Source organism: Dipodomys merriami, unplaced genomic scaffold, assembly GCF_024711535.1.
Source record: "Dipodomys merriami isolate MVZ:Mamm:240054 unplaced genomic scaffold, mDipMer1.0.p SCAF_11, whole genome shotgun sequence".
NCBI classification, from domain to species: Eukaryota; Metazoa; Chordata; class Mammalia; order Rodentia; family Heteromyidae; genus Dipodomys; species Dipodomys merriami.
In genome coordinates this window covers 2,870,794-2,895,944 of record NW_027202382.1, presented here as the reverse complement: position 1 = coordinate 2,895,944, position 25,151 = coordinate 2,870,794, and the positions used below count along the sequence as shown (strand labels likewise).

Here is a 25,151-nt window from a genome sequence, read left to right as displayed (position 1 = left end):
ATAGCCCCTTAATAGTTCCTAAGGACATACTTCGATGACATACTTCCTCTAGCTAGACCCCACTTTCTTCGTTTCCCAAATCTCCCAAAACGCAGTTGGGGAACAAACCCAAACATGAGGGGGACACATCAAACAATAACATTTGATTTCCCAGCTCTCCTTGATGCTGAGGGTGGCTTTGTGCCATCATTTCAGACACATTTCCTTTACCTCGTTGGAGTGTTTTTTTTTTTTAAAACCAAGGGTCAAGGATTCCATCCTCCACTAGGGATAGAATTCCCAAGTACCTGGGCTGCTGACACAATCCTCTAAATTGGCTTTGCCTTCTGTGTGCTAGATGGGTTGGCAATGGTCATGGCCCTCATTCAGACTTGAAAGAACGAAGGCTTAGTGCCTGTTAGCACAAAGAAGAGGAAAGGAGGGAGACATAGGCTAGGGGGCAAACATTATGAACAGTGAAGATTTTGTAGAAGATGATTGAGAGCCTGGACTGATTAGAGGCTTAGAGCGTGCCTTTGTAGCTGGGCTGGTTCTGGATAGTCTTTTGCAGGCCCATACTGCTTGTGTAGCATGACTCCCAATTTCAAGTATTGAACCTTCTGGTCTAAGTATGGTTTATTGTGAAGATCAAGACAATAAAGATTAAAAAGTAAAGAACTGTGCCTCTAATACAGTTACTGCACAATAAACTATTGTCATCCTTGAAGATATATAAATCTACTGGTGTACAGGTGTAAAGGGGATTGTCACAGAGAACAGTTTTCAGTAAGTCTAATAAAAATGTGTGGGATTGTCTCTACAATGATTTGAGGTGAGGCAAAGATTCTGAATTACTGAGAATTTATTTTTGTCTTTTTTTTGTAAAGAAGGATTATCTTACAACCAGAAATAAAGAGTAGAACAAAAACAGGACTAATGCCTATTGTGTGTCTTATCATCTTTTTTTTTTTAACACCTCTGCATTTCCTAGAGCTTGGTCGACATTGGTAGGTCAAGAACAGATGTAAGTCCTTGGAATTTCCCCCAAACGTTGAGACTTTTAGCAAGCTCTGATTTTAGCTAAAACAAGCATAAAAAACAAAACAAAAAAGGGCATATTTCGACAACTTTCTTTATGCCATAAATCTTTGTCAAGTAATTAAAAAAAGCAAAACAAGGCTAGGAATGTGGCTTAGTGGTAGAGTGCTTGCCTAGAATGCATGAAGTCCTGGGTTCGATTCCTGAGTACCACATAAACAGAAGAAGCTGGAAGTGGTGCTGTGGCTCAGTGGTAGAGTGCTATCCTTGAGCAAAAGAAGCTCAGGGACAGTGCCCAGGCCCTGATTTCAAGCTCCAGAACTGGCAAAAACAACAACAAAAAAAGCAAAACCTGAATCTTTTGTTATTGGTTAGTGAATACAAAATAAGATGTTGATTAGGAGGTAAGAGGGCAGGTTGCAAACATTTTATAATGTGTTTAAAAATGGAGTTTATACCTTTAGTATACTTTATTTATTTATTTACATTTAAAAAATCTTTATTATAAAATTTTAGAAAGGGTGAACACACAGTATTTCAAGAGTGTACAATTATAAAAAGGAGTAGTTACAGTAATTTCTAGTAACATTCAGTAGTAATAGAGAAATCAGGATTTGTTCATTGTTTATGTGTGTGTGTATGTGTGTATGTATGAGACAGAGAGAGAGAGAAAGAGAGAGGAGAGACAGGGAGGGAGAGAGAGAAACAGAGAGAGATGAGAGCATGTGCACATGCCAATTTTCAGGCTTGAACTCAGGGCCTGAGCACTGTCCCTGACCTTTTGTGCTCACAGCTAGTGCCCTACCACTTGAGTCACAGCACCATTTCTGGCTTTTTCTGAGTAGTTTATTGGAGATAAGAGTCTCACAGATTCCTGTCTGGGCTGGCTTTGAACCATGACACAGTCATGGATTACAGTCATGAGCCACTAGTGCCAACCCTCTTCCTTTCCTTTCGTTTCCTTTTCCTTTCCTTTCCTTTTTTCTTTTCTATTTTTTGAGGGGGGACTTTACTGAGATTTGAAATCATGGTTAAGACTTACTTCTTTGCTTCAGCTGTATTTTTTAGTGTCTTACACTTTTACCTGGGGCCAGTCATTTACCTCAGGCCTCCAATCCATCTGCATAAGTGGGACCATAGGCATGCAGCACCCTGCTTGGCTTATTTTTCTTTTTCTCTTTTAATTGTGAAAAAACCATACAGAGGGGTTTTAATTTCCACAGATATTGAGAAAGTACAATTAGAAAAAGATAATTTCAAAATTTTCCTCTTGAGCTATATATCTGAGAAGAAATAGGGAAAAAATCATTAATGAAATCAGAAACTACTTTGACACACTGAATTATTGATGCACAGTACAGGGAAGTAATTTCATTCCAGCTGCTCAGCTGTGGTAATAATTAATCTTGAAGCCCAGATTTCTACTTTTTTTTTTTGTGAGGTGAGGTGGGGTGTCTTATAACAATGACTTCAGTTTCTAAGAATCAAATTCTTGTTGAAAAAATTTATTGTACTCAAAGGAATAAATTTTAGTGAAATCGTTCTGTTTTTCTAAAATCATTTTACTCATTGTTTAAATTATTTTTCTTTTAATTTTGATGACATTATAAGAGATTTGGCTCAAATTTTGAAAAGCTCTAGAGAGGGGAAGAGAGAAACAAGTGTAGATTAACACTGGTAGGTCTTTTTTTGATGAAGGATCCAATAATTGTTGAAATTTTGGCTATCAATTGATGTTCAGAAGGTTTTAAGAATTGAAACAAACAGGGCTGGGAAGGTGGCTCAGTGGTAGAGTGCTTATCTTGCATGCATGAGGCCCTGGGTTCGATTCCTCAGCACCACATAAGCAAAAAGAAAAAAGCCGGAAGTGGCACTGTGGCTCAAGTGGTAGAGTGCTAGCCTTGAGCTGAAGAGCTGAGGGACAGCGCCCAGGCCCAGAGTTCAGGCCCCATGACTGGACCCAAAAAAAAAAAAAAAAAGAATTGAAACAAACAGCATTTGGAGTATGGAGAATATTCTTTTTTTTAATGACTTACTTTTTTTTTTTAATTGTGAAAAATACTGTACAGAGGGGTTACAATTACATGGGCAAGATAATGCGTACATTTCTTATCAAGCATTGTAGCCTCCTCCTTTGTTTCCCCTTCCCATCCCATCCTCCTCCAACCCACCACCCAACCCCCCCACCCCAAAGCTGTGAAGTTCGTTTTCGACATAACGACTTGTACGTCTCATTGTTGCAATGGGTCCACCTGTATCCCTATTTAAACGATTTGTTTTCTCCCTTCCCCTCCACAAATTATAACAACATCAAATACAGTGAAAGCAGGGGTTATACCGTGGGGGAGGGACATACAAAGCAACAAAGAAATCATCTTAAAAATGTGTTAGAAACAATCACATGAAAGAAAAAAACATTTGAATACATATCTTAGGGTTCATTTACCTAACACCAACTTAACTGACCTTTTCTGCTTGACTCAGACATATACTAGTTATTGCAAATAAGGGAAACCATGGGACCTATGTTTCTTTGGGCCTGGCTTACTTCACTTAATATAATTTTTTCCAAGCCTTTCCATTTCCTAACAAATGGGGCAATGTCATTCTTTCTGATGGAGGCATAGAATTCCATTGTGTATATATACCACATTTTCTTGATCTATACATCTACTGAGGGGCATCTGGGTTGGTTCCATATCTTAGCTATGGTAAATAAGGCTGCAATAAACATAGTCGTGCTAGTAGCTTTAGTGTGGTCTTGTTTGTGAACATTTGGGTAAATGCCTAAGAGTGGGATTGCTGGGTTATAGGGGAGCTCTATGTGGAGTCTTTTGAGGAACCTCCATACTACTTTCCAAAGTGGTTGAACAAGTTTACACTCCCACCAATGCAGTAGGGTTCCCTTTTGGCCACATCCCCTCCAGCATCTGTTGTTATTAGAGTTCTTGATTGTAGCCATTCTAACTGGGGTGAGGTGGTATCTCAATGTTGTTTTGATTTGCATTTCTCTTATGGCTAGAGAGGTTGAGCATTTCTTCATGTGTCTATTGGCCATCCTTCTTTCCTCTTCAGAGAAGTTTCTCTTTAAGTCTTTATTTATTGGGCAGTTATTTCTTTGAAGATTTGTTGTAGGGGGATTTAATTTTTTGAGTTCCAGGTATGTTTTAGATATGAGACCCTTGTCTGTTGTATGGCTAGTGAAAATCTTCTCCCAATTCGTGGGCTTTCTATTGATCTTGCTAGCTATGTCCTTTGCCATGCAGAAGCTCTGCCATTTCATGCAATCCCATTTGTCCAACCTTTCTTTGATTTGTTGTGTTTCTGGGTCTCTATTAAGAAAATTTTGGCCTGTGCTAAGGAGACCTAGGGTTTCTCCTATTCCATCCTGTAATGTTTTCAGAGTGTCTGCTTTGACTCCTGAGTCTTTGATCCATTTGGAGTTGATTCTGGTGCGAGAATATTCTTTTTTTAAAATTTTTATTTTTTTATTTGAAAATACTGTACAGAGGGGTTACAATTACATGGGCAAGATAATGAGTACATTTCTTATCAAGCAGTGTAGCCTCCTCCTTTGTTTCCCCTTCCCATCCCTTCCCATCCTCCCCCCACCCTCCCAATCCTCCCCAACCCCCCCTACCCCTCGAGAATATTCTTTTGTGATAGTAAAATTGGTAGCTTAAAAACTGTAGAGAAGCCAGGCCTAGTAGCTCACGCCTGTAATCCTAGCTACTCAAGAGGCTGAAATCTGAGGATTGTGGTTCAAAGCCAGCTGTGGGCAAGAAAATCCATAAGAGTCTTGTTTTTTCTTTTCTTTCTTTCTTTCTTTCGTGTGTGTGTGTGTTGTTGGGCTTGAATGGGGCCTGGGTGCTGTCCCTGAGCTCTTCAGCTCAAGGGAAGCACTCTACTACTAGAGCCACATCGCCACTTCTGGTCTTCTGGTGGTTTATTGGAGATAAGAATCCCATGGGCTTTCCTGCCTGGGCTAAGATATGGGTTTAGAACCTCAATCCTCAGATCTCTGTCTTCTGAGTAGCTAGGATTACAGGTGTGAGCCACTGGTGCCCAACTCCATGAGATTCTTATCTCTAATAAACCACCAGAAAACTGGAAGTGGCGCTGTGGCTAAAGTGATAGAGTGCTCTCCTTAAGATGAAGAGCCCAGGGACAGTGCCCAGGCCCAGAGTTCAAGCCCCACGACCAACAAAAAATAAAACAAAAACAGTAGAGAAAAACTCCCACTGCTTGAATTAGGTATTGGATCCGAGATCTAGATCTTTCTCTCTGTCTTGCTTTCCCATTTGCTACTGAGAAAGTGCTCCTCTCTGTGGTGCAGGAGAAATTTTGTGTACTGAGTAGGAGAGCTGGGGCAGATCAAACAGGTGCATGAGCCCAATGAGCTATTTTTATATCCATTACTCACTAGATGAGACAAAGCCATGTTTAGAGGTATAAAGACTCCAGAAAGTGTGACATTGGCATTGAAAATCTGATATAGCTCCACGTTTGGGGGCTCAAGGCAATGGACACCATGAAGTGCCTGGTAAGTTTCTCAAAGCTAGCAATTCGGAAAACATCATAAGCATGAAAGCACTCCAGGGAAGGAGGCAGGGATGTTGTGCACCTTTCTTGAGAAGATGAGATGCAGTTATTTTGCAGTCCTTCCTTTGGACTTTTGGGCTCCACCTCTGTTGTTATTGGTCTACCTGCTGAAGCTTGAAGTAGAAACCAAAGTCCGCATCTCCTGTATGTCCAGATGGGTGTGGATGGGGTAGCAGCAATGGTGTTCATTGCAGCTGGTCATTGAAGCCTAGGGCTGGTGCTCATTTATCCAATCCTTTCTGCAAACTTGGAGCTAGTAGAGGAGTCATCTTTTATGAATTCCAGCTTGGGGGTTATCTGACCTCAAAGTTGACAGCTCATGGTGATCCTAGCCAGTCCCTGAGCATCCCAAAAGGGGTGGGAAAGTACAGCACATTTTTTTTGTTATTTATGCAAAATGAAAAAAGGGCCCTGTGTGAAGAAAGAAATTATGAAACAAATTAGTACATGTGGAGTGTTTGATGTCAGCTGCCTGGTGGAAATAAACATGGTGTCTAGCGTGACTTATCTTTTTACCTTAATTAATTATATGAGACATTTAACATGTTGACACATCAAGCCAAACATCTGGGGTTTTATGGATGATGGCATTTATCCAACTGTTTTCTCTCCCTCCTTTCCAAATAAGATCTGAGCTCACTGGGTCCCTTTCTTTTGTAACTTAGGGAGAAGCCACATATCCCTAACTCCAAGCTTAGTGCTTGTGGGTAGAGGAGGCTCTTATATTCTGAGTAATCAGCCTGTTTTCTACAGGGAGGAATTAGATGGGATGAAATGAACATCCCACTTGGAGTCAGTAAAGCAGGGACTGATCTGCTTTTGCTACTGATTGTTGTGTTGTACAAATTTCCAATCCCTGTGGCCTGGCTTCTTTATCTGGGATATAGTTTTTGTTTTCTTTTTGTGCTGATCCTAGGGCTTTGAACTCAGGGCTTAGGAGCTGTCCTTGAGGATTTTTGCTCAAGGCTAACTCTCTACCACTTGAGCCCTAGCTCCACTTCCAGCTTTTTGGAGTTTCCTGGAGATAGGAGTCTTATGGAACATCCAGCCCCAGCTGGCTTGGAACCATGATACTCATATCTCACCCTCCTGAATAGACAGGGTCATAGGCATGGACCACCAGTGCCCAGCTCATCTGAGATATTGGTGGTGGGGTTATAGTGGGGCAGGGATCATGCTTTCTACTCTGTATAGATCTGAGGATTATACCAGGAATAAAACAATATCACATGGCCAAGTTCTAAAAACAACATTTTTAAAAGTGTGTGGGTGTCCCAGGCATTGTGCCTAGTTGGTTATTTAATAACAAATCACCTTTCCCTAGGCAGTCCACAGAGCCTGACCAACAAAAGTCTTATTACAGGAATAATGATGTGATAAGAGTAATCACAATCAGCTTGGCAATCTTGGTAGGAAAGAAATGGTGGGTCGAAGAGAAACTTTGTTTTAAAGTAGGGATTAGAGAGGCTTTGGTTGTTCTTTGTTCTGCCTGGAAGATAGCCTTGGAAAGATTTGTTTAGCACAGCTGTTGGGTACTAGATTTCTTGAGCACAGAGTGAAACTCCAGTCAAGGATGTGAGCTTGCTGCGCTCTGGCTGGGACACTGCAGGGCCGTGTGGGAACAAGCCTGGTGCAGCTGACCCCAACCCCAGCGTGTGAGCAGGGAAACTCCTTGTGGTCAGAGGCTCTGCACTTATCATCAGCTTAAATCAAGAGCCTCTTTTGTCCCAGGTGGTTGGACTGAAGCCGTATTGGCCTCCAGGGAAGCTCTTGCTTAAGCAACTACATGCTTATATCATGGAGGCCCTGCCTCTTAGGGATTTGTTTTCATATTTCCTTAATGTAGGAAAATTTAAATCTCTGAAAAAAGAGAGACTAGAGTGACAAGGCCCCTGCACCCCCAAATCAGTGTGAATGCTGGAAGTGTCCAGCATCCAGCTGATGAAGGTTTTGTCATATTTGGGCTGTCAGGGCAATTACGCTTCTCTAGACGGAACCATGGTGCCACAATCACATTGGAATGAAATCACATTTAGGGATGAAAGGAAACTTATCTTTTTGTCTGTCCCAATATTTTATTATAAAACATTTCAAGCATATAATAAAGGCAAATTATTTATTTTTAAATTAAAAATTAGATTTAAGTAGTTGTACAAAGGGGTTTTAAGTCAACATATCACTTGATGAGTGTAATGCATCTTGATCAAAGGAATTTTGGTTATATACTTGTCACTTAGACTCTATTATTAACATTGACATAGTCTTCATTTATTTATTCCATTATTCATTCATCTACCTGTCCTGTGTGTGTGTGTGTGTGTGTGTGTGTGTGTGTGTGTGTGTGTGTGTGTGTGTGTCCATCCTGGGGTTTTAGCTCAGGGCCTGGGTGCTGTTCCTGAGCTCTTTTGCTCAAGGCTAGCACTCTGTTACTTAAGCTGCAGCTCCACTTCTTTATTTGATCTGTGAAATTTTCATTTTTTTATTAAAATTTTTTTTTTTATTTTTTTCCTTTTTTTTTTTTTTTACTTTTTATTGTGAAAATACTGTACAGAGGGGTGAAATTTTCTTTTTTTTTTTTTTTGGTCCGGTCGTAGGGCCTGAACTCTGGGCCTGGGCGCTGTCCCTCAGCCCTTCAGCTCAAGGCTAGCGCTCTACCACTTGAGCCACAGTGCCACTTCCGGCTTTTTTATGTGGTACTGAGGATTGGAACCCATGGCCTCATGCATGCAAGGCAAGCGCTCTACCACTGAGCCATCTTCCCAGCCCCGAAATTTTCATTTTTTTAAAATAATTTTTTCTTGGTGTTTTTTTTGTTGGTTGTTGGACTTGAACTCAGGGCCTGAGGGCTGTCCTTGAGCTCTTTCACTTAAGGCTAGCACTATACTACTTCGAGCCACAGTACCACTTATAATTTTTTTCTTTATTTTAAAATTTGTTTTCTTTTATTGTAAAGATGCTGTACAGAGGGGTTACAATTATCCACTTATATTTTTTTCTGATGGTTAATTGGAGATAAGAGTCTCATTGACTTTCCTATCCAGGCTGGTTTTGAACTAGGATCCTCAGATCTCAGCCTTCTGAGCAGCTATGAGTTACAGGCATGAGCCACCAGTGATTAGCTTTCTTGTTCTTTTTGTTAGCTTCTTTCCCATACCAAATTTCTTTTTCCTCCTTAAACATGATACTCTCTAACATACTTCAATTCATTTTTCTCTTCTTGGCAACTCATTTCTGGTTTTGTTGTCAATCCAGGTGTCTTTTAAACATGTGATTCGTACTAGTCATCATTTTCAACAGTAGACATTTCTGTAGACATTTCTGCTAGGACTTTCTTCCTTTTCTTTATCTGGTGCCCTTGGCAGACATGACTAATCAATCAAGGTATTTTTTTTTGTCGTAGAACAAGGTCTTGTCTTCAGAATCTTTTCAGTGGGCCACACCCCAGGCAGCCTTTGTTGGTTGGCATATGAGTGTCATCTACTTGTCATATTTGGACTGGATATTTTTTTAAGGGAACTTGCTCCTGACATGTATTAAAGGGTTTTATTCTGCTTTCTGTTCTTAGAGTCTGGTCCCCTGAAGGACTGGTCACCACAGGCTGTCAGTTTATGTATACTGCTCATTTTACCATGTACAATGTACACTGGGCTCATCTTTATTTCTCAGCCTGTTCTGTTCCCCTAGATCTGTAGATAAGGTGAAGGGAAAGACTGCCAGGCATTTTGTCTCAAGATTGTCATGAAGTGTATGTAGGTTCCTTATTGTGCAGTGTATAAAAGCATTGGTAGCTAGGTATAGTACAGATAGAAAATAACAAATTTTAGTTGATAAATTTAGAAGTATACAAACTACTGCAGATATATACATATGTGTTTCAGGGTAAGTGTTGGCTTTGCCCATTCTTGCCTCTACTATCTGCCACCCAGCCATTGTAGAATCATTCAAAACTATGAGTATGGATGATGAGTGATGACTTTTGTTTTGGTAGTACTGGGGTTTGAACTCAGGGCCTTGTGCTTTCCAGGAAGGCACTACCCTGTTGGCAGTACCTCCAATCCCAGATCCCATATTTTGGCCTGGGACTTGCCTGGGGCCATGAGCCTTCTACCTATGGCCTCTTGCATAGCTAAACTATCTTGAATAGGTTATTGGTTGAGATTGAGTCTTGATAATTTTTTTTTTTTTTTGCCTCGATTGGCCTTAAACCACAATCCTCCCAAATTCCACCTTCTAAGTAGCTGTGATTACAGATACATACTACCACACCCAGCCCTGAGTGATGATATTTATGGCTTGTGACTTGGTATACCTCTCCTCCCTGCCTCCATCCCCAGACTGGAAACACATTTTCTTGGGTGTTTTCCTCCCTCATCAGCAGCTGTGACAGTTCAAAGGCTTTCCTCTACTGGGAAAAAGAAAAAGCAGGCTGCAAATCCTTTAAGAGGCTCAACTTTGGGTTTTAAATTGGATTGTAAGTGGAAGTCAGTGATGTGGGAGGTAATATGGGCTGTGGGGTGAAAGCTGTGCTGGCCATCTGTGTGACCTTAGGCAGTAACTCCATATTTCTGGGTCTCAGCATCCACATCTGTGTGGTGAAGTCTAGGCTGGGGACTGGCTGGTCTCCAGGGCCCTCCTAGATCCAACATTGTATTCTTCACTTCCCTGGCTTTTGTTACTACTTTAAGGACAGTCTCTTGTTTATATGGTAAAGAACACTCAGGGAAAGACCAGAGTTTTCAAATACAGATGGAATTGTATCTATTTGTCAGTTTCTATTGGCATATTTTCAGGATTAGTAGGAAAGATAAGATGTCTGTCTTGGAATGCTAAAAGAGATTTGGATGAAGGAGGTCAAAATTCTGCCTCTTACCCCATTGCCTTTAGGTTTAGCTGAGTATAAATATCACACCAGCAGTGTATAAGGGTTTACTCCACCCTGGCATTCATATCAACATTGTTATGTTCTTGATGATGCTCATAAAATCTTGATTTTATTTTCATTTTCATTTCCTTTATGGCCAGGGATGTTGAATATTTCTTTTTGTTTTTCTTTTTTTGTCAGTCATGGGGCTTGAACTCAGGGCCTGGGTACTGTCTCTGAGATCTTTTGCTCAAGGCTAGCACTCTTTAAAACACAGCACTATTTTCTAGTTTTTCTGGTGGTCAATTGGAGATAAAATTTTCATGGGGACTTTTCAATTCCTTCTGGCTTCACACACACACACACACACACACACACACACACACACACACACACACACACACACACACACACACACACACACACACACACACACACACACACACACCCGAGTGTCTGTCTGTCTGTCTGTCTGTCTGTCTGTCTGTCTGTCTGTCTGTCTCTCTCTCTCTCTCTCTCTCTCTCTGTCAGTTTGTGGGGTTGGAACTCAGGGCCTGGGCACTGTCTCTGAACTTTTTTGTTCAAGGCTAGTGTTCTACCACTTTGATCCACAGCTTCACTTCTGGTTTTCTTGCTGGTTCATTGGAGTTAAGAATCACACAGACTTTTCTGTCTGTACTGGTTTGAACCGCAATCCTCAGATCTCAGCCTCATGAGAAGCTACAATTACAAACCTGAGCCACCGATGCCTGGTAAACAGGTATTTTTAAAAGCTGGCATCCTAGTAAGCCATACAGCATATTGTGTGATTGAGACTGAAGTCTTTGGAACCTTCTTATCTCCACCACCTTCTGGCCAGGTGACTTTAAATAATATCCCCTAAACCTCAGTTTCCACATTTATTAACTGGGCCACTCTCCTAGGATTGCTGTGGAGATTAGTTAGGACAATAGATAAGTTTCCCATGTGGTTTATAGCAATAGCTCCATAAATGTAGCCTATTAAATTAGAGTGCTTGTCTTGGCCCAGGCAAGGCCTTTCACTTCCAGTACCTGATTTAATCCACACAAACTTATTAACTAGTAAGAATCGCTATTCACATTATTACACAGAAGGAAGTTGGAGTTGAGAAGAGCTAAGTAATTTCTCACTATTGCACAATAGTCAGTGGCTGAGGGAGATCTTCCACCTGTGAAGTCCAGCTATGTTCTGCTCTCTGCCTCTTCCCTAGCCCTCTTCACTACATGTACCATGGTAGGCTCATTGTTTTGGAATGTGAATCCAAGAATGTTATTGCTGGATAATCTGGTAGTTTTATTTTTAGATTTTTTTTGTGTGTGTGTGTCACTCCTGGGGCGTAAACTCAGGGCCTGAACACTGTCCCTGAGCTTTTGTGCTTAAGACTTAGTTCTCTACCACTTGAGCCACAGCTTTACTTTTGACTTTTTGATAGTTAATTGTAGATAAGATTCTCATGGACTTTTCTGTCTGGGCTAGCTTCTAACTGCAAATTTTCAGATCTCAGACTTCTGAGTAGCTAGGATTACAGTCCAATTTTAGATTTTTGAGAAACTTTCACACTGATTTCAGTAGTGGTTGTACTGGTTTAGATCCTATCAACAGTGTATAAGGGTTTACCTTACCCTGGCATTCATGTCAGAATTGTTACGTTCTTGATGATGGTCAATAAAATCTTGATTTTATTTTGATTTGCATTTCCTTTATGGCCAGGGATCGATCTATCTATCTATCTATCTATCTATCTTTCTTTCTTTCTTTCTTTCTTTCTTTCTTTCTTTCTTTCTTTCTTTCTTTCTTTCTTTCTTTTCTTTCTTTCTTCCTTCCTTCCTTTCTTCCTTTCTTCCTTTCTTTCTTCCTTTCTTCCTTTCTTTCTTCCTTTCCCTTCCTTCCTTCCATCTGTCATGGGACTTGAACTCAGGGCCTGGGTACTGTCCCTGAGCTCTTTTGCTCTTTTGCTCAAAGATAGTACTCTTTGAACCATAGCACCACTTCTGGTTTTCTGGTGGTTAATTGGAGATAAGAATCTCACGGGGACTTGTCAGCCCTGGCTGGCTTTGAACCGTGATTCTCAGATCTTAGCTTCCTGAGTAGCTAGGATTATAAGTGTGAGCCATGGGTGCTCAGCTAAGCATTTCTTCTTCTTCTTCTTTTTTTTTTTTTTGTCGGTCGCAGGGCTTGAACTCTGGGCCTGGACTCTGTCCCTCAGCTCTTCAGCTCAAGGTGGGCGCTCTACCACTTGAGCCACAGTGCCAGTTCCGGTTTTCTAGTGGTTTATTGGAGATAGGAGTCTCATGGTCTTTCCAGGCTGGCTTTGAACCTCAAGCCTCAGAGCTCAGCCTCCTGAGTAGCTAAGATTACAGGCGTGAGTAACTGGTGCCCGGCTAAGCATTCTTTATGGACCATTTGTACTTCGAGAAGTCTCTGTTCAGTTCATTTGCCTATTTATTAATTGGGTTGTTGATTTTCTGGGAATTGGTTTTTTAAGCCCCCTGTAGATTCTGATGAAAATTTCTCCCATTCTGTAGACTATGGATTATCTTTTTAGCCTTGAGACTATTTCCTTTATTGTGCAGAAGTTTGCTAGCTTGATATAATCCCATTTGTCAATCCTTGCTATTTGCTGAGCTATTAGAGTTCTATTCAGGAAGTTACTGCCAATACCAGTAAGTCCTGTATTCTTTTCTACAGTAGTTTCAAGGACTTACATTAATGTCTTTGGTCCACTTTGAATGTATATTAGTGTAGGGTGAGATGTAGAGATCCAGTTTCAATTTTCTACATGTGGATATCCCGTTTTCCCAAAATCATTTGTTGAAGAGACTATATTTTATTCAACATGAATTTTGGGCTCCTTTGCCAAAATATCAGATGACGGTAGGTACATGGATTATTTTCTGGGTCTTCTAAGCTCTTCCATTGGCCTTCCTGTCTGTTTTTATGCCAGAACCACAGTATTGTTGTTGTTGTTTTTGTTATTATGGCTCTGTAGTATAATAATAATTTGATTCTTGAGGGTCTTTTGTGTTTCCATATAAATTTTAGGGTAATTTTCTGTTTTTGTGAAAAATGGCTATAGGATTTTGATGAGCATTGCACTGAATTCACCATGAATCAATAGTACTTTAATAATAAAAATAAAAAGGAAAATAGATAATTTCATGTCTCTTTCTCTATTTCTCTCTCTCTCTTTTTGCCAGTCCTGGGGCTTGATCTCAGGACCTGAGCCTCTCTATGCTCAAGGCTAGCAATCTACCACTTGAGCCACAGCACCACATCTGGCTTTTTCTGTTTATGACTGAGGAATCAAACCCAGGGCTTCATGCATGCTAGGCAAGTATTCTACTACTAAACCACATTCCCAGCTCAATTTCACATTTCTTAAGATTTTCCTATGCACACATTTACAGACAAGAAGAAAAATAAACAGGAATATCTCTAATTTTTTTGGGGTGTTGGCACTGGGGCTTGAACTCAGGGCTTCTTGCTCATACTTGGCTTTTCCCCTCAAGGCCAGAGGTCTACTTGAGTAATACTTTTTTTTTTTTGTTAGTCCTGGGGCTTCAACTCAGGGCCTAGGCACTGTACCTGAGCTTCATTTGCTCAAGGCTAGCACTCTACCACTTGAGCCACAGTGCCACTTCCAGCTTCTGTTTATGTGGTCTAAGGAATGGAACCCAGGGCTTCATGCATACTAGGCAAGCACTTTACCACTAAGCCACGATCCCAGCCCCTTGAGTAATACTTTTTGAGAACTACTTTAGTTTTGATTTTTTCATGGTTCATTGATGAGTTTCACAGATGTGTCTGCCTAGACTGACTTTGAACTGTGATTCTCAGATCTCAGCCTCCTGAGGCACTAGGATTATAGCGTGAGTCCTTGGTGCCTGGCCAAAGGTATTTGTTATTATGTGGTTGTATTCAGAAGTTGACTATGCACTGAAAGGTGAAGAGAGATTCACAGAGCAACTGTGTTGGCAGCATGTGTATGTGAAATGTTGGGTTTATTAGCAACAGGAGCAGTATTGCTTGGAAAGTAGTTTATATAAGCAGTGATGAGGTCTCAGTTACTCTCTCTCCTGTACTTTTCCTCTTCCTTGCATCTAGGTGCTTCCCTAGAGTACTATGTATTTTCATTTCTGTAAATAAGTTGTAAAAACAATTACATGTCACACTTTGATAGAACTACGCTGGAAATAACTACCATGAAATATTTGCTGGTGCTAGTTCTTTATGACTAAAGATGCCCCAGCTGATCTGTAAGAACTGTTTGTGGTATACAAATAAATCATGCATTGTGTGTTTAATTTTTGACAGTTCAACAGTTGCCTGTTGTTCAGCTATAAGTAGAATAAGTCTATTGCCATGCATGAAGAATGGAAAAACTCACTTTAAATTGGAAATTTAAGATATTATTTATCATTTGATCATTTGTATCTGTACCCATTGACCCAACGAATGTTTACTGAATACCAGGCAGGATTGGAGGGTGGTGGTAATGTAGCAGTGAATAAGTTAAGGATGCTGAGCCTGATGGGAGAAAGAATAAACAAACTCAAGGTGATTTGCGAGACTGTGCATACCAAGTGAGGAGGACAGAGAAGGTGGTGGTGGTTTGTATTCAGCTATAAGATAATCAGGAGAACGTTCATTTATTTATTTATTTATTATCCTCACAGAGTTATACAATAGGATTTCAATTCCCCCTGTCAGCTTGTAAGTATAATGCGCTTTGATAAGCCGTCACCCTTTTCGTCATTCTCCCCCATCTATTTAAGGTTGTAGTATTGAAATGAGGGCTGGATTAATATGGTAAGATTTTCTATGTGAAATGGGGTCACATAGTCAATAATATTTAGTGGACTCAGAAGAGAAGTGATTTTCCTGTGCATAAATGATACCACTTGCTTGCAGTGGTGATATTTTGAATTGGCCCAGGAACTAACTAGCTCAAAAGACAACCAGCCTAGCTCTAGGGCAGGGCCTTGGTGCAGCTCGTTGAGTTAGTATTAAGCTCTTCATTGATGGCTTGTTGGGAGGCATCAATACAGGGAGGGCCATTGTGGCCATGATTGTGTATGATTTTATGATTTTGATTAACCAATTACAATGACAGATTCTTTATATTGTTGTTGTTGTTTATTTTTGGTGCAGGTCCTGGGGTTCTAACTCAGGCCTGGGCACTGTCCCTCAGCTTTTTTTGCTGAAGGCAGGTGCTCTCCTGAGCACCTGAGTCACTGCTCAACTCCTTGCTTTTTAGTGGTTTGGAGATGTGTTTTCATGGGCTTTCTTGCCTGGGTGGGTTTTGAACTGTGGTCCTCAGATCTCAACCTCCTGAGTAGCTAGGATTATATTAGTGTGCCACTGGTACCTGGCTAGATTGTCTTTTAAGTTCTGGCCCTTTCATATGGTTTGCTAGAGAAAAATAAGAGTTAAATTCTAATTTTTAAAATTTTTAATGCTAGGAGCCGGGCGCTGGTGGCTCACGCCTGTAATCCTAGCTACTCAGGAGGCTGAGATCTGAGGATCATGGTTCAAAGCCAGCCCGGGCAGGAGAGACCTTGAGACTCCTATCTCCAATAAACCACCAGAAAACCGGAAGTGGCGCTGTAGCTCAAGTGGTAGAGCGCTCGCCTTGAGCTGAAGAGCTGGACAGCGCCCAGGCCCAGAGTTCAAGCCCCATGACTGACAAAAAAAAAAAAAAAGAAATTTATAATGCTAGGAGTCATGTGGTGTATAATCTGGGTCTCATATGGAGGAAATAGCATGATCAAGCTGATTGTATTCCTCCAGAGAAAATAACCAAGCAATCTCAATGTGTCTTTTATAGGAGGCATCACTGTCCACATCTTGCTACTAAGATTTATGATAAAACAGAGCAACCATACTTTCTCTCTGAATACACGGAGAACTACCCTACCTATAACTCTTACCTGCCCAGAGATTCCTTCAAGCCCAAAGGGGAGTACAAGAAAGGACCTATACCAATGGAAGGCATGACTACATCCAGGTAAGGAAAAATAGTAGTAATGTACAATGTATAGCACTGAATCAATAACGTATGTACAAAACTGATGTATTGGGGGCTGGGAAGGTGGCTCAGTGGTAGAGTGCTTGCCTTGCATGCATGAGGCCCTGGGTTCCATTCCTCAGCACCACATAAGCAGAAAAAGGCCAGAAGTGGAACTGTGACTCACATGGTAGAGCGCTAGCCTTGAGCTGAAGAGCTCAGGGACAGCTCCCAGGTCTAGAGTTCAGGCCCCATGACCAACAAAAACAAAACAAAACAAAACTGATGTGTCATGTCCATGTAATAATGTGCACCATGAATGCACTCATATGCAGTATTGACATATGCCATTAATGCCTTCATATTTACTAAATCTATAAAAGAATATCTTACATTTATTAGCCTGCTCAGTTGTTCGCAAACCTCTCCTAAAGAGAAAGGGTGCTTCTTGCCTAGAAGGGTCCACAGAAAGGCAGAATTTGTCTATATAATAAAGGGAAGGAGATAAAACTATCATAAAGGGAAGAGAAGAGGGGGAGCTAAGGCTGAAAAAGGAGTTTCTGGGTTTTATAGGAGGCTCCATGTCAGCTTGGGTGATGGGGGTGGTGAACAAGTATTGATACTAGAGAATGGATAGCTACTTGGGCAATGATGCTTTATTTATTTATTTATTTTAGTTTTGTGCCAGTCCTGGGGCTTGAATTGAGTGCCTGGGCAGTGTCCTTGAACTTTTTTGCTCAAGGCTAGTGCTCTACCACTCGAGCAACTTTTCCACTTCCAGCTTTTTTTTTTTTTTTTTGCAATTAACTGGAAATAAAATTCTCACAGACTTTCCTGCCCAGCCTGGCTTCGAACTACAATCCTCAGATCTCAGTCTCTGGAGTAGCAAGGATGACAGGCGTGAGCCACCGGTGGTTGCTCTAAGTTTCTAGGCTGCCTTGAATGTTCAAGAAATATGAACAAATTATTATTCTGACATACTCTAGATGATTTGCAAACTCGATTTCTTTGGACTAGCTCTCTGCAGAAGCTGAATGGGATAGCAGAGTGTGTGCTTGTTGAAAGGAGCTGGGGGAAATGCTTTAGTCTGAAGGTTGTTGAATGGCTTTCAGAACTCTAGTGAATCCTCCATGGATTAGTTTAGTAACCCCTAGGTGGTGATGCCTATCCAGGAGAGTAGGGACATCTTTGAGCACAATTGGGCAGAGTCTCAGATAATCTGATTTAGTTTCCAGGTGACACCTGCAAGATGAATTGCTCTCTGTCTTTCCATTCTTCATCCCTAAAGGGCAGGATTGCTATGCACTGGATATTGATTGTTCCCACATAGCGCTTACACATCACAGGTGTTTAAAGGACCAGCTGACTTTCTTCCCTGTAGCTTGCCCTTTGTATCATAATTTTGTGCTGTTCTAGTAAAGATTCCAGATGGCCCAGGTGAAGCAGAACAGCTTTTTTTTTCAGGGTAGGACTAGAAACACCCTCTGAGTTAAAGATGATCATATCTACTAGCCTGTTATCTCCATCTACAGGAAGTTCATTTTTAGGTTAAGTATAGGTGGTCCCATAATGGGAGAAAAGAAGGCAAGGGCTTTCTGAACTTGGTGAGAACTATTGGGCAGGGGCAGCTTGAGGATGGGAGGTAGCTGAGGACCTGGTCTGATCCGTTTTGTTGTTGTTGTTGGTCTTGGGGCTTGAACTCTGGGCCTGGATGCTGTCCCTCAGCTCTTCAGCTCAAGGCTAGTGCTCTACCACTTGAGCCACAGTGCTACTTCTGGTTTTCTGGTGGTTAATTGGAGATAAGGGTCTCACAGACTTTCCAGCCTGGGCTGGCTTTGAACCACGATCCTCAGATCTCAGCCTTCTGAGTAGCTAGGATTACAGGCGTGAGCCACTGGTGCCAGGCCTGGTCTGATTCTTAATCTCAGTTAGGTCACTTTTTTGGTGCTAGTCCTGGGGCTTGAACTCAGGGCCTGGGTGCTGTTCCCGAGCTTTTTTTGTTCAAGGCAAACACTACTACTTGAACTACAGCTGCAGTTTCAGTTTTCTAGTGGTTAATTGAAAAATAAGCTTCTTAAAGACTTTCCTGCCTGAGCTAGCTTTGAACTGTGATCTCAGACTCCTCAGTAGCTAGGATTACAGGCAAGAGCCACTGGGGCCTGGTGAATTAGGCCACCTTTATCTTAAGCATTTACCATAAATGATTTGGTCTGAAGCTCCATGTTACTGGATACATTAGAAATTATATCACTGCTTTATAAACTTACCATGTATTATACTTTATGAATCTTAAGTTTGGGTGACATTTAGCTAAGAAAATAGCATCTCTAAGATTTGAAAAACCACAACAAAAGATGTTGGACATTCTGCAGCATTGCTTGCTTGTTTTCCTCCCTTCCTCCTTGCCTCCCTCCCTCCCTTCCTTCCTCTCTTTCTGCCTTCCTCCCTTCTAGTCCTCTCTTTCTTTCATGCCAGGCCTGGGTGCTGTCCCTGAGCGTTTGTACTCAAGGCTAGTGATCTTCCACTTGAGCTACAGCTCTACTTCCAGTCTTTTTTGGTGGTTAATTGCAGATAAGAGTCTGGGCTTTCGTGCCTTGGCTGGCTTTTGAACAATGATTTTCAGATCTCAATGATTTTCAGATCTCAGCTTTCTGAGTAGCTAAGATTACAGGTGTGAGCCACCGGTGCCAGGTCTGCTTTTTCTTTTATGTGCTCATGGACAACAGCAACCTGAGAGCCTCAGGTCTATATGTAGGAGATGTCTATCTGGCAGAAAATTCTAAGAGTAGTGTTGAGGGCTGACATACAAACTCCATCCAATTCTGGGTATTCTCTCCACTTTATAAGCAATTTTTAGGAAATCAACACTATTTTAGAAGTGAAGTGTTGATGTTGTTGTATTAGGACTATATTTACTATTATAGAGGTTCAGAAAAGAGTTCTCAGAGGGTTGGATGCTGGGGGATGCTTTTTGTTTCTTGTCCAAAGCTTAGGAGAACAAAGTCAGACCCTTTCACTGGTGGAGTATTCCTGCCCTATCACTGATCTCCTCCCCATTGCTAGCTCCAAGGCCTCCAGATGTAGCCCTTTATCAGCTCCCTCCTCCTGTCCTGCTTTGCAAAACAAAACTTATCATCTGACCTGTCCTAAATTACCCTTGCCTTGTGTCACAGACAACTATAAACATATCATTCAGAAGTCCCTCTGTCCTTTTAGAGCCACAGGAACAGTAGATGAAGTTCACATTTCAAAACAATCTATTAATGATTATAGGGCTTGAAAAAGAAAAAGAGGCAGTAGACAGGTTACCTATTTGGATGGAAATAAATCAGGTTTGATTCTCTCCTCTTCTTTATTTCCTATCCCAGAAAGAAAAGCCAGGAGCAAATGAGTAGAAGACATCCATTCTCTCCTATGTGCCTCAGTTTCATTGTTTCTCAACCCCAAGCCTGCCATGCTGAGAACAAAGTTATATCATTATTCAGGGGGTAGAGAAACACCCTCTATGTGTTCCTAGAGACTTCTGGGGGAAAGGATGGTCAGCACTAAGTCTTTATCTGTGATTGTCAACTTTGCTTTTGAGACCTTATCACCACATTGTTCCACACTTCCCTGTGTAAAGATTGACTCTGCAGAGTGTCTGAGATTGGCCATTGGGCTTTCACCTGCTGCAGGAAAAAGTCATGTGGCCCAGGGCTTGGCTGGGTTGGGTGATTAAGTCCAGACACAGAAAACACCTGGTTTCTGGAAAGGTTATCATCCCAGCATGGGACATGATTACAGCTGCACACAACTCTTAGTGACCATAAATCTTCAGGATTTACAGCAGGTGCCATAAGGAAAATATGTGAGAGTTCCAGCCCTGCTTAGTGTGAAACTAGTTATTGCAGCCCATGGCAATTCTCTTGCATACGATTTGCCTTTAGTTCAGGTGGATCTGAGATCAATTTATGAATAAGAGGTTTGTACGTCAGGCTCCATTTGGCCTTAGGCATGTCACTAGATAAAGCACTTGGGCCATTACTTCTGGGACATTACTTTTGTTAGCTAAGTCAGCTCCCTAAAGATGGCATATTTTTCCTAAAAGGAAGTGGGGCCATGGGTAGAGTGGACTGGAGGCACAGAGGGGCAATAGGGTTGAGGTCACACTGGATGGATCTGCAAGGCAGTGCGCAGGAAGCTGGTAGCATACACTTTTGTTTATTATAAGACTCTTTAGTAAATGGAGGAGAGCAAAGGAGGAAAGTGTTGAAAGAGAGCCTTTGATACCCTCTCTAAAAGCAAGAAAGGAAGTGAGAGAGTTGGTCATGGGCTCAAGGCTTGCTCTACCTATTGAACTTTATACAATTTCAGTTGAAATACATACATGATTTAAAGTTATACCTTTGGGGATATAATTACTTCCCTTGAAATTGTGCCCGATGAAGACAACTGGATAAAATTCTTAGCATTGACCTTGCCTGGGTAATTTCAGAGCTTTTGAATTGTCTAAACAATATGAGTCTTTGAGTTTGTGGATATTTAAAAGGAGACATTTTATCTAGTGCCTGATAAATCTGTTTCCTTTTTCCTCCCCTCCCCTCTCCTCTCCCTGTTTTTTTTTCTTCCTTCCTTCCCTCTCTCTATTCCTTTGAAGAAAATTTTTGTTTATCAAGCAGGTGATTTTATTGGCCTCAGCATGCAAAGTACCTGTCTTAGGTAATAGTATTGTAAGGCGAATCCAGCCATGAGAAACAGAGAAGCCATATTTTGAGAGGTCAATTGAGAGTCTTTATTGGAGAGCTGGTGTCTGCAGGTGGACTCCTGTCTCAAGGACCTGTAGCCCTGAACAAAGTCTGCACTAAGCTTTTAAAGACAAAAACCACATGCTTGGGGTGAAGATCAATCCTTAACAAAAGTATACCTTATATGGACAAACTCAGGTATAAGTTTAGGAACTTTTAGGTGCTTAGGTACAGCAGAACTTTTCCATCTAGGGAAGATATACCTCAGCCTTTCCATAGAGGGGAAATCTTAGATGCTCCTCAGAGGTGGCTGATTCAAGCCATTTAGAGAGGTAATCAAGGCAGAATCAGAGCATTCTCTATGAAAGTTTTCCTAAGGCTATGATATCTGCAGTTCTCTGAAGCAGGGCTCTTCTAGCTCACCTTGAGCTAGGCATCTGTATCTAATGAATGGCCTTTTACCTCTCTACTGGGTAGAAACCTCATTCTACCCAACAAGGCACCAGGTGGCTGTAAGAAGTTACATAGACTCAGCCTTCTCACTTCAATAGCTCCAACTTCCGTTCTGTTTTCTGTCTTTAGCAAGGTTGTTTAAAGTCTGCCCCAAGCTTGTGAGATCAAGCAGGGATTAAGGCCCAGTTATAAACAGAGCTTTGACTTTCCAACATCAGTTCTCTCCTTCCTGGGATTAGTTCTTAATTCCTAGCATCTGTAGTTACCTCTGATTTGGTCTTTTGGTTCTATGTCAAAAAAGATAACAAACAAAAAATTGCTTTTTAGCTACCTGGCCTGTCACAGGCTCTTTGCTTTCAGATGGGAAGTTGTGATTCTTAAGGAGTTAATGGAAACGCAAGCAGTGAAGACCCAGCCAGTGCTGATAGCTTCTATTGATTCTCCTCCAGAATCTGCTGAATTTGATCACTCTTTAGTGCTTTCTACAATATTTTTCCAGACTATATGAAATGGTGATAAGGCTACCTTCTGCCTTGGTAGGATTTGAGGAACTGAGTACAGGAGGGAGATAGTACTTGTTAGGTAAGTTAAATAGGTAGGTTTAATTAGGTAGCTGATGAAGAGAACACCACATGGTATTCAGGCAGGAGAGAGTTTTATTACCCAACTGCTGCCCTTCCATGCTTGGTGGAGTCACACCTGGCTGAAAGAAGAGTGTCCCACCTGGGTTTAAGTAGGGAAGGGGTGGGGGTTTAAGTAGGGAAGCGGTGGGGAGAGGATTCAGCCAGGTGTGGCCAGTAGGGGGGAGCTGTGGCCACACTGGATGCAGATGTGACCTCCCACAGGCATGGTGGGGCCTGGGAGGGAATTCCAGGATGTGACCTCAGTGAAGAGGGAGGTAACTAACTGTCTCCCTCTGCCAGTTTACCTAGGTAAATCAGGTACTGGGGGAGACTTGACCAAGAGGAGGGAGGCGCCTTCCTAGTGGGCCTTACAGTATTGTGTAGCTTAGATGCTGGTAGGAGCACCTGTTCCAGTATGATGAGGAAGGGCTGTGTCACATCAGGATCAGGGCAGTTTACCCAAGCTATCTTTCTCAATACTTTGTGTTGGGCTCCCCTACTTGCCTGGGATGACATAATGGCTTCCTTAGAATGTGTCCTTTGACCTAGGGAAGTGTGAAAATCACACGTGGCACTAATAAAATAAATCAACTGCAAAATAGCATCCCCCCTCCCCAACCCAGGGCAGACTATGATAAAAAAGGGAGAAATCACAGGGAGTGGGATCACAGAAGTCAAGGAAGGGAGCCTGAAAAAATGTGTGAGAGAATGGATGCTGTGAAGAGGACTTGGCGAGACCTGGATTAGAAGCAGAGATTGGCTCTGGAAACAACATGGTACTTGGAAGTCTTACAAGAACTAAGAAGTAGAATGGGATTTGATGGCTGGGGCCTAGGCAGGAGATGAAGATGGCAAGTAGACCACCCATGGACATTGATTTCTAAGAGAGAGAGTAGGAGAAGAGACTGGAAGGGAATGAAGTCCAGTGAAGGACTATGTCTTATTTTAGTTATTTTGCATTCAAGATGGGAGAGTCTGAAAGAGATTTAAATTTTGACAGATAGGAAACAGAATAGAAGCTGGTCCTCCATGGACTATTTCCTCTCAAGAGAAGGGAGAGATTCAGGGTAAGGGTGAAAGATGTTTTTTTTTTTGGCAAGATGAAGGATTCTTTTAAAAATAGATTCTATTGCTGGGTGGCTCACACCTGCAATCCTAGCTTTTCAGGAGGCTGAGATCTTAGGATCCAGTTCAAAGCCAGCCTGGGCAAGAAAGTCCATGAGACTCTTATCTCCAATAAACCACCAGAAAACCAAAAGTAGAGCTGTGGCGCAAAGTGGTAGAGCACTAGCCCTGAGTAGAAGAGCTCAGGGACAGTACCCAGACCCAGAGTTCAAGCTTCAGGACTGAGTAAAAAACGTCTGTTTTTAATATAATTGATTCCTTGGACATAATAACAAATTCTGAAATTTGTATAATTCTTTAAAAAGACTAGGTCAAAGTTCAATGAAGTACTAGGAAATGGGTGCTTGCAAGAGGAGAGAGGTGGGTCAAGGGAATAGGGGTAGAAGAATGAAGGTGGGGAGGGGGGAGAACACAGGCAAGAATTTGTTGTTTATACCACAGAAATATAAGAAATATAAGAGAAGGGGTGAGTTGAAGCGCGGTGATGACAAAGATCAAGATGAATTGTACACATAAACTGCTTCAATTGCAAAAATTCAATATATAACCTAAAATTAAGATTAGTAAGGAAAGAGGGAGGTGGGTTGGGAGGGTTGGGTGAGAATGTTGAAAGGGGTGACATTGATCAGGATGTACTGTATTCATAAACTGCTTGAGTGAATGGCAACTCCTATGTACAACTGCTTAGAGATCATAAAATATTAAAAATATGTATTTTTTTATTGTGAGAATACCGTACAGAGGAGTTACAATTACATGGGCAAGATAACAAGTACATTTCTTATCAAGCATTGTTGCCTCCTCTTTGTTTCCCTTTCCTATCCCTTCCCATACTCCCCCCTCCCCCACCCGATCCTCCCCCACCAAAGTTGTAAAGTTCATTTTTTGACATAACGACTTGTACATCTCATTGTTGCAATGGGTCCACCTGTATCCCTAGTTAAACGATTTGTTTTTGCCCTTCCCCTCCACAAATTATACCAACATCAAATACAGTGAAAGTAGGGGTTATACCGTGGGGGAGGGACATACAAAGCAACAAGGAAATCATTTTATAAATATGTTAGAAACAATTGCATGGAAGAAATAAAACCATTTAAATACTTACCTTGGGGTTCATTCCCCTAACATCAACTTATCTGATCTAAATATGTATATATTAAACTGGAAGCATGACTCTTTTGTCATGGTGAAAATCTCCATTTCCCAGTCTAGGTTCATGTCTGTAGTTAGCTATTATGGTATTTCCTCTGTTTTTTTGTCAGAGATTTTGTTTAACTCCTTCTCTAGCTTTGTGAAATGATTTGGGGTCAAGTTGTTATGACTTTCTCAGCAGGGCCACTTTAGCCTGTACTTAACTCTGAGTTTAACTCTTGGCCTTCTGTACTATATAACTTTTATAGCAGTTTACCTAAAAGAAACTTAGATGCTTGACAAATTTTTTCTTTGTTCATAGCCATGGTGGACACAGGCCTTAGGCAATGGACACAGGAAAAGAGGAAGGGACCAGGGGTCTCCAGTAAATGAGCAGTTTCTAAAAAGAATACAGACTTTTCTTTTCATAAACTTTAAGGCTGTAAGATTGTCTGATTGGGACATGTAATTATGATGTGGTTAATATCAGGTTTCAATGAATGTTCTCAACATAAAAACCTGAGGGGGCCTGGGAAGGTGGCTCAGTGGTAGAGCACTCGCCTTGCATGGGTGAGGCCCTGGGT

The 25,151-nt window shown here is 41.5% G+C and overlaps 1 protein-coding gene across 1 annotated transcript in view; it reads left to right on the top strand.

Annotated features, from left to right (window-relative positions):
• Window positions 1–25,151, top strand: part of Saxo1 (stabilizer of axonemal microtubules 1) — a 90,844-nt gene that overhangs the window by 50,104 nt on the left and 15,589 nt on the right. The window contains exon 2 of the mRNA XM_070005296.1: window positions 16,329–16,508. Coding sequence (XP_069861397.1) covers window positions 16,329–16,508 — 180 coding nt within the window. The remainder of the gene's footprint in view (window positions 1–16,328; window positions 16,509–25,151) is intronic.